The sequence below is a fragment of the Gekko japonicus genome, unplaced genomic scaffold (assembly GCF_001447785.1).
Source record: "Gekko japonicus isolate JY-2015 unplaced genomic scaffold, Gekko_japonicus_V1.1 scaffold151, whole genome shotgun sequence".
Lineage (NCBI taxonomy): Eukaryota > Metazoa > Chordata > Lepidosauria > Squamata > Gekkonidae > Gekko > Gekko japonicus.
The window spans coordinates 307830-321739 of record NW_015174277.1 but is presented as its reverse complement, the minus strand read 5'-3'; the positions used below and the strand labels follow the sequence as shown (position 1 = coordinate 321739).

The following is a 13910-nucleotide window of genomic DNA, read 5'->3' as shown; positions in this document are numbered from 1 at the left end:
CTATGCGTATTCTCTCTAAAGTCTTGATGGCTTCTAATTCTCTCTAAAGTCTTGATGGCTTCTTAAACGTTCACTCGAAATTCACTCGAAATTCTGCAACCCTCCTCCGTCTCCAAAGGGATAACACCGCCAATCTTAAGCCTCTTCCTTCTTGGTCTCAATCTCGGGGCCCAGTGGCATCTTGAGGTCAGGTTTTCTATCAACCGAATTTAAGACAACACTTTCTAAAAACATCTGCTGGGAAGGAGTTAAGTCCTTGTAAGTCTTTTCTGTTTCTCTCATGCTTTCCCTCCTTGTCTCGAGATTGCTGTTCGTTTTAGTGTCCATCTCTTTTGCTTTGACAGCCCTTTGTTCCATCTTTTCTGCTATTGTTGCCAAATGCGGCTGCCGAGACACGAGTTCTTGATTTATCTTGGCAAAGTGATGGTTAATACCAACAAGTTGCTCAAGAATCGGCTTGATGGCTTCTGCTATGAGTTCTATAACTTTCACTTCCCTTCTTCTCAGACTTGTTTTCGCTGACTTTTTTGGAGTGACCGCCATTTTTACACTTTAATTCCAATATAAAATCATTTTCTCCCCGGCTCTGAAGATTGCTTACAAGCTGTTTAGTCGCTTAAATACTCATGGATATCTCCCACAGCTTTTCACTTCCAAGTATCCATTTACAATTGTCTCTTTCTCTCTCTCCCTCCTCTGCTTATCTAAATGCGTTAGAGAGGTCTCCCTCTCTCAGCACGATTCCACTCACTCAATAGGTTGGGGGGAGGGATTTTCGCTTCAAAGTGCCCGTTTACAGTTGCCTCTCTCCTCCCTCCTCTGCTTATGCAAATGCGTCCGAGAGGCATCCGTCTCAGCAAGATTCCAATCGCTCAAAAGGTTTCGGAGGGGGGGATTTACGCTTCTGTTTACGGTTCGCTAATTTTAACTCACAGTTCATTGTTTCTTAACCACGGTCGTAATCACTCCTTCGCAAGATCTCCTGCTCTTGAATGGGTTGGCACATCTTGTGCCTCGCTAAGAGGACGCAGACAGCAAGGAGGACCATCAGGGCGGAGGGCAGCCTCAATTCCCCTGCAGATAGCAGGAAAAGAGGCTCACCCTCAAAAGCCCTATGGCCTGGGGGGCCTCCCTGACCCCCCGTGGAGGTGCCGATCCAGTGGTACCCCTCCCCTCCGCTGCTGTGCGGAGCGCCCTCCCCGAGCCTCAGAAAAGGTGTCCACCATCGTTGCGCCGTAGACCCCGCCTCTAAATATAGATTGTTGACTGCTGAAAATCATCCGACTGACTTCTCTACCAGTTCAAGAACAATACTGGCAAGGATGGAATAACACTGTGGACACAAAATTTAAACAACTAGGCATACATAAAACAGGGACCTTAACATCAAAAATTAGAATGGTGCTCAACAGAAAATTAATGGAGCACGACTGGAATGCGTTACAAAGGGATGCCACATGGAAATGTTCACCACTTTATGTGGGGATTAAATACTCCATCAAATTTGACTTACCACACTATTTGTACGCGCTATCTGTCCCTAAGTTGAGAAGAGCATATATGGTTGCACGCTGCAATGCATTCCCATCTACACAGATGAAGTGTCGTTGTCAGGGCATTCCAGCAAGTCAACGCTATTGTGACTGCCCATTAGCAACTATAGACTCACTTGCCCATATATTTTTTTGTTGCCCAAAACATGCAGTTGCGAGAGAAACGTTCCTGAAGAAATGGCTATTAAAATTTTCTTCCTTTTCTGAATCTACAAGGTTGAGACTTCTGCTGAGCACCCTGTGTAATAATTGTATAAAAGATGTGGCACATTTCTGTTATACTGTCTTTTAAAATGTTTAAAAACTTTTTTAAAGTTTAAAATTAACTTTTATGGTTTATGGCCTATAGATTTTTAACTGAAACTGAATTCACCCAGACAGAGAGCGACAAAGAGTGTTTTTTGTTTCCCATCACCAGTGTACTATTAGACACTACAAGTTAGCATGTAAATTATTCCAATCTAAAAGTTACATTAATGGCATGCTTATCCTGCTGCTTAGAAGAAAGGCACCAAGTCAGCCAGTTATTTGATCATAATTGTGCTGATATAACCAATAATGCTTCTAACAAAATAAACTACCTCCACCCTTTGAAGGAGCCAAAGTGCTAGCCTGATGAATGACAGATGATTTATATACTTCTTAGAAGTGGCTATAGTGAAAAATGAAAAAAGTAGCCACACAACTCTACTCTGTTAAAAGTTTACATGGTTAGCAATGAGGAATTCCATTTCTGTTTCTGGAATATGCTGGCATGCACCCAAAAGAAAGTCAGTTTGATAAACGCAGTACTGTACAAACACAAGCTTCATCTAAATTGATGAGGCTTATGTCACAGAGGAGTTTGAAGTCTAGAGTCATACTTTTCTTTATCCCTCACTAGAAATGTGCTCTGAGAAAGTCACACCGTGCTGCTCTAAGATAATGTACACAGTCAAAGGAAACAAGTAAAAGCACATCATTAGACAAGCACATCTTAAAAACATTTGGAGCAGAATGTACACAGAGGAAATGTCCAGCAGAAATTGCCCTCCCTCACTGCACTTGTTGAAATCTAAGTTGGATCCAAGCCTGTTGACTCCCAAATGTGTAAATAGGTCAAAAATTATACGATCCCATTACTTGCGATGTGCCAGAATCTAGAAGAAGGCAGAATCTAGTTTTACTCAATCAGCAATGCATTGTCGTACACACTATGGCAAGTACTTACTGCTCAAAGGAAGAACGTGGCTACATATACCAAGTTTTGACTAAATAATTCCCAACGTACTCCACCAGACACTTCAAATATATCATATGATTGTCGCTTAAGCAAGCAAGTTGAGCTACATTTGTGACCACAAGAGTTCTCTTTCAGTTTACATTTGACTCACATCACATGATGCACACAGACTGTGAATATCTTGGAACATGGAGAGCTGTATTATTAATCTAGCCTAGTACTGTCTGACTGACAGTGACTCTCCAATGTCTCAGGCCAGAGCTGCAACGTAAACTGGAGAGGATTAGGAATAAACCTGGGCTTTCTGCAGGCCAAGCATGTGCTCTACAATGAGCCATGCCACACTCCCCACCCTTCTCTAACAAGGTGACAACTCACATCCTTCTGACCTGCAAGCAACTCTTCAGACCACTCTAGAACCTAACCAAAAAGGAGGCCTTCAAGGGGGCATCAGGCCAGGCTTTCCAAGTACTTACCGTGATTCGGCGGGGGACGAAGATGTCTTTGCAGGCTCATTCCTGCGGGGACAACAGACGTGCCACACCATGCCGTCGCCAGGAAGTTACGCCGGGCAACGCTCTGGCAATGGGGCCAGAAACTCGATGGTACCATCGAGTTTTCAGCCCCATTGCCAGAGCGTCACCCATTGTCATTTCCTGGCGATGGCATGGTGCGTTACAAGGAGAAATGTTTCAGCCGGGGAGCATGTGTCCCCCGCCAGATTGCAGTAAGTACTTGGCAACCCTACATCAGGCACTGCCTTCTCCAAGCAAAAATTCAGGCTCTTTATATAGTGAGAAATGCGTTGCTTATCACACAGAGAAACTTTAACTGTGACTATCATTTTAAAATCAAACTTCTCTATAATGTCATAGCTAAGCCAAGGCTACAGTTCTTACTCGTGGGAGTAAAAAAGCTTTTCTTACATTTTCAGCTGCTGATATAGCAAAATCAAGATATTTCTTGAAGTTTTATGACCTAGTAGTTTCACACCATTGTATTCAAATACTTCACATATAAAGCAACCCTGAACTTCACTTACAACCTATGGTAAATAAGTAAAATAAGCAGGGGACCCTCTAGGACTTGCACAGGGTATCTCATTTCCTCTTCCCCAAACTATTTCCTCTTTTCCTTTCCTGAAAGCCCCCCACAGCCTCACCACTTTCCTGCTTCCTTTTCTCCTTCCCACCCAGCAGTCAACAACCTTTACCTGCTCCCATGTCTTCAGCTTTCCCTCCCACTGGCAGCCTCTACCCTGGAAAACCATAGCCCAGATGTGTGGTGCTGGCCACTGGGCCCAGATGCACAGTGCGGAACCTACAAAGACTTACTGGGGAGACCTCATTTTCCCCTGCTTCCCACTCCCCACACTGTTTCCTCTTTCTCTCTCCCTGGCAACCTCCATATCTTCCCCTTTCCCTGCTTCCTTCTTTCCTCTTCACCCACCAATCTGTCTTTTATCTGCCTCCATTCTTCAGCTATAACCTTGGAATTATACTAAATTTAACATTATTACTGAAGAAGCAAGTTAATGCAGCCACAAAAAGGCTATCTTCCAACTCAGCCTAGCCCAAAAGATGGCCCCTTACCTTGATATGGCTGATCTGGCCATCTAGATCCATGCCACAGTAATACGGAGACTAGGTAAAGGTTTCCCTTGCTTGAAAGCCAGTCGAATCTGACTCTAGGGTTCCAGTGCTCATCTCCGTTTCAAAGCCGAAGAAATTTCTGTGGTCATGTGGCCAGCATGACTAGACGCCAAGGCACACGGAATGCTGTTACCTTCCCACCAAAGTGGTACCTATTTATCTACTTGAAATTTCTTGCTTTCGAACTGCTAGGTTGGCAGGAGCTGCAACCAGAGATGGAAGCTCACTCCATCATGCTGCACTCAGGTCTCAAACTGCTGAACTACTGACCTTCCAGTCTGCAGTTCAGCATCTTAACCACTTGAGTCATCGCAGCCCCATAATACCAAGACTAGTCTACTGTAATGCACTGTAAACATTGGTCTCCAGTGAAAATCAACTCAGACACTCCAGTTGGTGCAGAATGCTGTAGCTTGGCAATTACTGGGAGCTTGATGGAACACACATATTACTCCCATCCTGCAGGCACTTCACTGGCTGCCCATCAGTTACTGGGAGCAATTTAAGGTATTAGATATCACATACAAAGCCCTTCATGGCCTCCTATCTGCAAAACTGCCTCTCATAACGCTTAGCTGATCGAAGCAGGGTCTTTTGCAGGTCCCACCCTACAAATGGGCAAAATCAACTGCCCATACACATGCCATCTCCATTGTGGTCCCTACATTATGGAATTGCCTGCTTGAGAAGGTCAGGAAGGCTGCCACTCTTTCAACTTTCCACAAACTATGCAAAACTGAACTATTCAAGGGAGCTTTTCAACACAGGCAATAGAGTTGCACCGTACTAAATGTTCCACAAAATTACTTGGATACATTATTAGGGACTATGGTCTATGCTACTCTGTATAGCTTCCTGATATAGGATCCTACCATGTAATTTTTGCATGATTTAACATGTCATGTTGATACTTATGCTTTGCTTCAGTTCTGTTTTTAGACTTCTGGTTGGTTCTACAACCCTAACTCCTATTGTACTGTTCACTGAATGTCCCATCCTGTCCATTGTATTGACACAGTCTGTGTAATCTGCCTTGAGTCCATGAGAAAAACAGACTATATATAATGTAAATAAAATAAATAAATATTTATTATTTAGTTCATTTACACCTGCCTTCCTCCACAATGGGGACCCAATGCAGTTTACATCATTCTCTTCTTCTCCATTTTAGCCTCACGACAATGCTGTAAGGTAGGTTAGGCTGAGAATGTGTAACTGACCCGATATCACAAAGTGAGCTTCCACAGCAGAGTGGTTATTCAAACATGAGTCTCCCAGATCCTAGTCTGAAACACTAACTGCTATATCACACTGGCTTTTGTGGGATGGCTGCTGCTGAATATAGTATCAAGCTGCCCAGTGGTTGCTATTAGGCCTGGCCCCAATGAGTTCTCCCCTCAAAGGACAAAACAGCCACACTATTTTCCAGACAGAAACCAAGTTGGAAGCCGGCAACACTGTTATGGCTGCCAAGCAACCTCCTCAATGGCCACAGAGTTTCTTAAAGCTGAAGGCATTTGCTTCTGTTTTGGGGGGAGGGGTAAATTCACAATGCATTTTTAGTTAGATTCCCCCCCCCCCCCAAAAAAAAAAGAATGATGGGCTTTTCACAGGTTTGTAGAAACAGTTGTCTTGCCAGTTCATAGCTCCAACCTCTGAATTTAATTATCTACCAATCTGGCCACATGTTAATTTGATGTATTGATAATAAGGTTACAGGTGCTATGTTTGATGATAAAGTGCTTTCATCAAGATTAGCAGCACTTGTTCTTCCTCTAAAATAAAAAGGGTCTCTCTTCTATCTGCAGCTAAGACTGTCATTGCTACAAATTGGAAAAAGGCACTGATATTCACTCTCTCACTTTAGCATAAATAGTTATGGGATTTTTACTTTATGGCTAAGTTTGTGGACAATCTTATGCATTTTGGCAAGCACCCCTCATCCTCTAATTTTACTTCTATCTGGTTCAACCTCTGTGCAGTGATTTTTTTTTAAAACCAATCTCTGGTTCTTTTATGTACTACTATCTTGAAGTTAAGTTCCATTATATGAGCTGTATAAATTTGCTGTGTATTTTTGCATTTTTTGTTATTTTTGTAATATTTACAAAATTTTAATAAAGTATTAATTGAGAGAAGCTTAGCAGCACTAAACAGAAGCCTTCAAAATCTGGTTTTCAAATTTACTGCAAGCTCTTGTTTCCAAATTACTTTCACAAGAACAACCTTGATTAGCATTAATTGTGATGCCAATGGAACCATGGTTAAAACAAAGGGGGGACACTAACAATAAGAGGAAACTAGATCTTTATAATGAAGGACCATCTTTTCTTGTACTGTCCAGCATTCTGGTTAAGATCTAAGAAAGGTGTAAACCTCTTTAAGATTGCACTGAAAGTATCAAAAAATTAACATGTATTACCCAAATATTCTTCACAGGTCATTAAAATGTCATCTGTACCCTCTTCAGATATTAAGATTTCAATCACATTCTAAGGATACACATTTCTCTTTTGAAGAAACAAGTCAGTTGGATATAGATACTGAGTACTACTAATCTACTTATTTATAGCTAACTATGCTGAAAGATCTTTTTCTGGTTAGTATCCCTTTTATACCCAATAGTAACCAGAGAAAACATTTAACAAATTTATAAAGATTGCAAATTAATTAGCCCCACCATTTATCAGTCAAATTCATAGCCTACCTTCACACCAACTGCAACATCAGTGACAATGCTGAAAGAGAAAAACAAAAGTTTTTAGAGCGAAAACTGCACTTTCTTTTCGCCTTCCCAAAGAGAAGAGCACTTTCCTTGAAATCAAATTTTCAGTACATTTTAAGTATCTTTAGAAACTCTTAAGATGTGGGATAATTTATGTATCCACGGCTCTCTTTTTTTAAAGCAGTAGTTTGAAAGCATGTTATAATCACAAGCATTAGTAGCCAAAAACAAAGCAAAACTTACAGCCAAGTGCAATTACAGTACAGAGATAAGTTAGTACAGTGACAAGAGGATGCTCTAATCCTCTTGGGTATCACTGAAGCCACTGAATGGCATGTTACAGATTTCCATTTCCTCAAGATAACTCATATCTAGTCCATTCAAATAGCACTCAGTGTTGATTTGGAAGTGTGGAGACTTATTCATAGCTTACTTAAGTAGAATGGGGAAAATAATGCCTTAGATGCCATGCATAAAAGCCAATTCAACCAGTGAAAATCTTTTAAAATCATGCTGGGGAAAGGTATCGGAGCTATTGGTTAAAATCACTAATGCCTTGTTCACAGGGCCTTTTCCTGCACCTTTCAAGGAGGAAATATCAGACCCTTGCTTAAACAACCTTCACAGGCTAGGAATAAGGTGACCAATTATAGGACTATCAGCTTCTCTAGGAAAGCTAAATGTAGTGTGCCTTGGTGGAGCAGCTCCAGGGGCTCCTGGATGATACATCTGCCCTTGATCCATTTCAATCCAGTTCAGACTTGAGCTTGGAACCAGGATAGCTCTAGGTGCACTGGTGGAAGATCTTTATTCAAAGTTGGACAAGGGACAGTCACCCCTGTTGATACACCCTTCATCAGTTACCCTCTCCATTCTTTTCTACTGGATCGAACATGGAGTTGGCATTAATGGAGCAGCCCTCCATGTTTTGTTTTTTTCTATCTGATTGGACGGGAAGAGTTTCTACTAGAGCAGAATCATCTGGGAGGGATTTGTCCTGTGGAGTGCCACAGGGTTCTATTCTTTCATCCATGCTCTTTCCTACATGAGGCGGCTGAACGAGATAGTCCAGAGCTTTGGGGTTAGGGGTCATTAATATGCAGATAACACCCAGTTTTATATTTCAGTATGCAAGCCTTCAGACTCATTTGTCTACTTTGAGGCTGTGGTCAGTTGGCTAAAGCAGAAAAAGCTGGAGTTAAACCCAGACAAGAGAGAGGTAATGCCGGTTATTAAACCTGATGTTTCAAATGCATTAGGTCCACTTATCTTCGGATGGAGTGGAGTTGGCTTTTGCAGAACAGGTTAAGAGCTTGCTGGATCAGACCACTGGTCCATCCAGTCCAGTACCCCACTTCACACAGCATCCAACCAGTTGCCCTAGAGGGCAAAAAAGGCATAGAGGACCACCTGTGCTGCTACTTCCCAGCACTGGTATTCAGAGGTCTGCTGCCTCTAGATATAGAGGCTCCCTTCAGTCACCATGGCTAGTAGCCATCGATGGACCTCTCCTCCATAAATCTCTGCAACCCACTTGTAAAGCTCTCTCTGATTGTGACCATTAGTACCTTCCCTGGCAATGAATTCGAGTTTAATTTTTTGTTGAGTAAAATAGTACTACCTTTGTCTGCTCTCAACCTATTTCCCAACAATTTATTGGGCGCCTTGAGTTCTAGTACTACCGGGGGGGGGGGGGGGGAATGAGGAATACTCTCCCTCTATCCACTTTCTCCATCCCATGCATAATTTTATAAACCTCTATCATGTCTCCCCTTAGCAACTTGGTACAGGGGCAAACAGCACCTTCTACTGCTGCAGCTGGTTCACCAACTCTCTCCTTTCTTACACTGAGCTGCGCTGACCATGCTGATCCAAGGTTGGATTACTCTACCACACTCTTATGTTGGGCTGCCCTTGAAGACAACCAGGAAACTGCAGCTACGTAAGAGTGAGACAACTCAATTATTGCGAGGGGATAGAGCAGGCTGAGAAAGAAGTACTTTTCTCCCTTTCTCACAATACCAGAACTCGTGGGCACTCAATGAAATTGCTGAGCAGTCAGGTTAGAACAGATAAAAGGAAGTACTTCTTCACCCAGAGAGATTAATACATGGAATTCATTGCCACAGGAGGTGGCAGCAGCTACAAGCATGGACAGCTTCAAGAGAGAATTAGATAAGCATATGGAGCAGAAGTCCATCAGTGGCTATTAGCCACAAGGTATAGATCGGAACTCTCAGGCTGGGGCAAGTGATGCTCTGTATTCTTGGTGCTGGGGGGGGGGGGCAACAGTGGGAGGGCTTCTAGTGTCCTGGCCCCACTGCTGGACCTCCTGATAGCACCAGGTATTTTTGGCCACTGTGTGACAGGGTGTTAAACTGGGTGGGCCATTGGCCTGATCCAAGAATGGCTTATGTTCTTATGAGGGGCTAGCTGATAGGAACATATCTCACACATTTTGAAACAGATACATGGCTGCCAGAATGTTTCTGCTTACAAATTTAAGACCCTTCATAGCCTGGGGCCCACATATCTGAAGAACAGTCTTCTCTCATATGTTCCCATGCACTAACTATGATCTTCAGACTGCTACCTGCAGAGTATTCTCCCACTCAGCTTGGCCTGCCTGGCAACAACTACAGTCTGTGCCTTTTCCCTTGCAGCCTCCACTTTGTAGAATGAGCTCCCCAAAATGGCAAGGGAAGCCCCTTTGACTGGAGATCTTCTGGAGGCACTGCAAGACTTGTTTGTTTACCAGGGCTTTTGATGGGTATGAAGGGCAGGAATCTTTGGGGCTAGGCAACTTGATTTGTCTTGATTTAGGTATAGTCTATAACATTTTAACTATTACTTGTAAGCCGCCTTAAGCAAAGAGGAAAGGCATGCTATAAATATTTTAATAACTAACTAACCAGTGGAAGGCAAAAATAGTGAAGGAAAGCAGACAATAATAGCATAACTGTAAAACTGCATACTAAAGAGCAGATTACAGACAGGTATTAAAATTATTTTGAATTTTAAAAGCAAACCAAAACTTTTATTTCCACACTAAAGGCCAATTCCTCGTTAAAAAACAGAATGCCAACTAGTTTATTGCATATTCCATTTTCTAAGAAGATAAGATTTGGCAAATAACATGTAGAATTTTATATGACCAGTTTATTCTGTTCATGGCATGGTTTTGTAACTCACCTCACAACACAGTTCCAATGGAACCAGGTCATCTAAAGCAGCCCAAAGCATGAGCTGTATCTGGTTTTGAACACAATGCGCATAAAAAAAGACATTCCATTAAGGAAGCCCATCACTAAACTGCTATCATCTCCATGGCATCATGTTGTCATCTCCACATGTTCTGATAAAAGGAATCAGGTAAACCTTCTCACACATTCTACAAGAGGCCTAATGTAATCAAGCCAAGCACTGGATTTCAGCCAGGCAGGGCAATGAGGTTAAAATGAATGCATGCCACTTTAATGTCTCTTTGTTTAGAAACAATAGCTGCTGCCCATGCTGGTTCACAGAGAATAGTACAACTTGTGTATGTGGCAATCTCCCCCCCCCCCCCCCCCCCCTAGTTTAGTTTCAAGTTACACTAAATCTATCACAATTTAGTAGGGCTCATCACGCTGCTACCATCATGCAACTGCTTAAAGAAGTCAACACTGCTGTTTCTGATGTGTACCAGAGCTAGGCAGGGTCATTTTCCAAACAGATTTGGTAATGATGGGGAGAGGGAATACTATTCAGTGCTCTTTATGCTGATCCAATCTACAGCCAAGAGAGGGACTCCCCAGCTTTCAATGAAAAGAGGGCCTTGTCTGCAGGCTACCCACCAGAGTTCCCTACCTCCAATGAAGGCCCTGGTGTTGTTTCCATATGGCTGACGCCTGCAATCTTTTCCCTTCCTTCGCCTTTGACTGCCTATCTCTCACACATACGTACACAAAGGCATCTTTCTACCTTGGTGGAAAGAAGGCCATTCAAGCAGCCGAGGGAAACAAAAGAGCTAGACATCTGCCTCCTGCTGCTTTCTTGTCCCTCATCTGGGTGGGGCCAAACCGGGGGGGGGGGGGGGGGTGGGATTGTTTAGAGCTCCTCCTCTAACCCTAAAGGAGGAGGGGCAGAAGGCAAGGAATAAAGGCTTCCCTCCTCTCAAGAGCAGGAAAATGTATAAATAAACGTTGGCTAAGGAATGTAAGAATACGAACAAAGCTCTTGGGGATTGAAGGGAAAGGCCTTGCCGTAGTTTCCACCCCTCCTCGGGCAGGCTGCCGGCGATACAAAGCATCTCAACCCACATCACGAAGGATGCTTCGGTCCAGCACCTCCACGCATACTTGGGGGGGGGGGAGCCCCTTACAGGAGGAGACCCTTAACCCCCCCCTTGGAGGTGGGGGGGGGGTGTTTAACAGCCCAGCACACCAGAACAGAAGGCGCGCGCGCACGCCCCTCTTCGTCGTCTCCTTTCCGGCCTCACTTGCTGGCTCGCCCCTAGAAGTGGCCGACGGGAAGGGCGTGGGAAAGAGCCCCAACGGACAAGGGATGCGCTGTCTGCCCCAATCAGATACCCAACGGGCAGAGGGGAGTCTGGCGCGGCGGCGACAGCTCCCTCCTCCCTCTCATCCTCCCGGAGGCGACAGCGGCGGCACCATCCGTCCCTCATCCACTCCCTCACTCACCCGTCCATCGCCGAACAGGACAAAGCACTGGCGACCAGGGCAGGGAGCCGCGCAGGTAGCGAACAAACACAGGGAGCGAGAAAATGGCGGCCGGGCCCCAACGGAAACCGTCGAAGGTTGCCGAGCGCTAGTTGATTCCGCTCCCCATCAGACCGGACTCTTTTGTTCTCAGTGAGCATGCGCGAAGGATCTGGGCATGCTCAGATGAGGTGGCTGAAGGCTCTTTGCCCTCAAAAGGCCTAAAGAGAGCTAGTAAGGGCAACGGAAAAAATACGCCTCCACCCTCTAAGAAAAGCGCGGGACAATCCTTGTTTGTACCTTGGAACGGAGAGATTTTTTAAACTTGTCTTCAGGCAGACTAAGGGAAAGAAATTACTTAAGAAATCTCTCCGCTGTTGAAAAAATTTAATACAGAGATTCTTCTCATAGTTTTGACGACCTCCAGGTGGGACCTGGCATGGAGACCTGCAGTTACAATGGATCTCCAGACACAGGCTGAAGTTGGCTCCTTATTCCCAGTTCCTTATTCGGGTCTTATTCATGAATTCATCCAAAAAAAACCTGAGGAGAGTTGGAAAGCTCTGAACCCCAAAATAAGATTTGGACACCCAAACTTAATAACACCCCCATGTTCAGCAAACTCTCCCCTTCAAGGGGACATATGCTGTGTCCTGGTCCAAAATGCAATTCTTGTGCCAGCTGCTCCAAAGTGCAGTGCCCCCAGGACAATCACACAGGCAGTCACTGGGGCATAATTGCACCCCAAAACCATCTTTGGACCACCTCAAATGACACATCACCATGCTCTGGAGACTGTCCCCTGCAAGATGACATGCAGTGGAGCCTGGTCCAAATACTGGTTCTGGAGCCACAGCCTTCTATTTCGGTTGCCCCCAAGAAACCTGTATTTCAAAAAAAGGTTTTGAATAAGGAACTGGTTTGACTGTCTGCCCACTGCATCCTGGAATAAGGTTTAGACTACCACTTGTCATACACCTCCATGTTCAGTGAGCTCTCCCCTTCGAGGGGACATATGCTGTGTCCTGGTCCAAAGGGTGGTTCTTGTGCCAGCTGCTCCAAAGTGAGGTGCCCCCAGGAAAGTCACACAGGCAAACAGTGGGACCAAGCTGCACCCCATAACAATCTTTGGACCACGCCAACTGAAACATCCCCATGCTCTGGAGACTGTCCCCTGCAAGATGACATACAGTGAGGCCCTGTCCAAACACTGGTTCTGGCGCCATGAGCTTATGTTCAGAGTGCCTCCCAGAGGCCTGTACCCAAAATGAGGTTTGGACCCCCACACTTCATACACCCCCATGTTCAGTGGACTCTCTCCTTTGAGGAGACATATGCTGTGTCCTGGTCCAAAGGGTGGTTCTTGTGCCAGCTGCTCCAAAGTGTGGTTCCCCCAGGGCAATCACACAGGTAGACACTGGGGCCAGGCTGCACCCCAAAGCAATCTTTGGACCACCCCAACTCATAGGCGTAATCTTTGTGGGGGCGGCGGGGCTTCAGCCCCCGCCGAAATTTTCAGGAAGCTGCTCAGCCTCCCCCAGGAGCCACTCTTGCTCCTAGCAAAGCAATGCCTCTGGCCCAGCCCCAGCCCCCCCCCCGGGAAATTGGAAAGTCTACACCCATGCGGCCCAACTGACATATCACCATACTCTGGAGACTGTCCCCTGTAAGATGACATACAGTGATGTTTGGTCCAAACACTGGTTCTGATGCCACGAGCTTCTATTCAGAGTGCCTCCCAGAGGCATGTATTTCAAAGAAGATTTGAATAAAGGGCCCTCTGTACCCAAAATGAGGTTTGGACCCTCACACTTCATACACCCCCATGTTCAGCAGACTCTCTCCTTTGAGGGGAAATATGCTGTGTCCTGGTCCAAAGCGCAGTTCTTGTGCCAGCTGCTCCAAAGTGTGCTGCCCCCAGGGCAGTCACATAGGCAGACACTGGAGCGAGGCTGCACCCCAAAACTATCTTTGGACCACCCCAACTGACATCTCACCGTGCTCTGGAGACTGTCTCCTGCAAGAAGACATGAACTTCTATTTGGAGTTCCTCCCAGA

The 13910-nt window shown here is 44.9% G+C and overlaps 1 protein-coding gene across 2 annotated transcripts in view; it reads right to left on the bottom strand.

The window, feature by feature from the left end:
- PTBP2 (polypyrimidine tract binding protein 2) overlaps positions 1-11974 on the bottom strand; it is an 84538-nt gene extending 72564 nt beyond the window's left edge. For both annotated transcript variants that reach the window (XM_015423792.1, XM_015423793.1), the window contains exons 1-2: positions 11835-11974; positions 7135-7165 (exon numbers count right to left, since the gene is read on the bottom strand). In XM_015423792.1, coding sequence (XP_015279278.1) covers positions 7135-7165; positions 11835-11842 — 39 coding nt within the window. In that variant the 5' untranslated portion in view covers positions 11843-11974. The remainder of the gene's footprint in view (positions 1-7134; positions 7166-11834) is intronic.
- Between the last annotated feature and the right edge of the window lie 1936 nt (positions 11975-13910).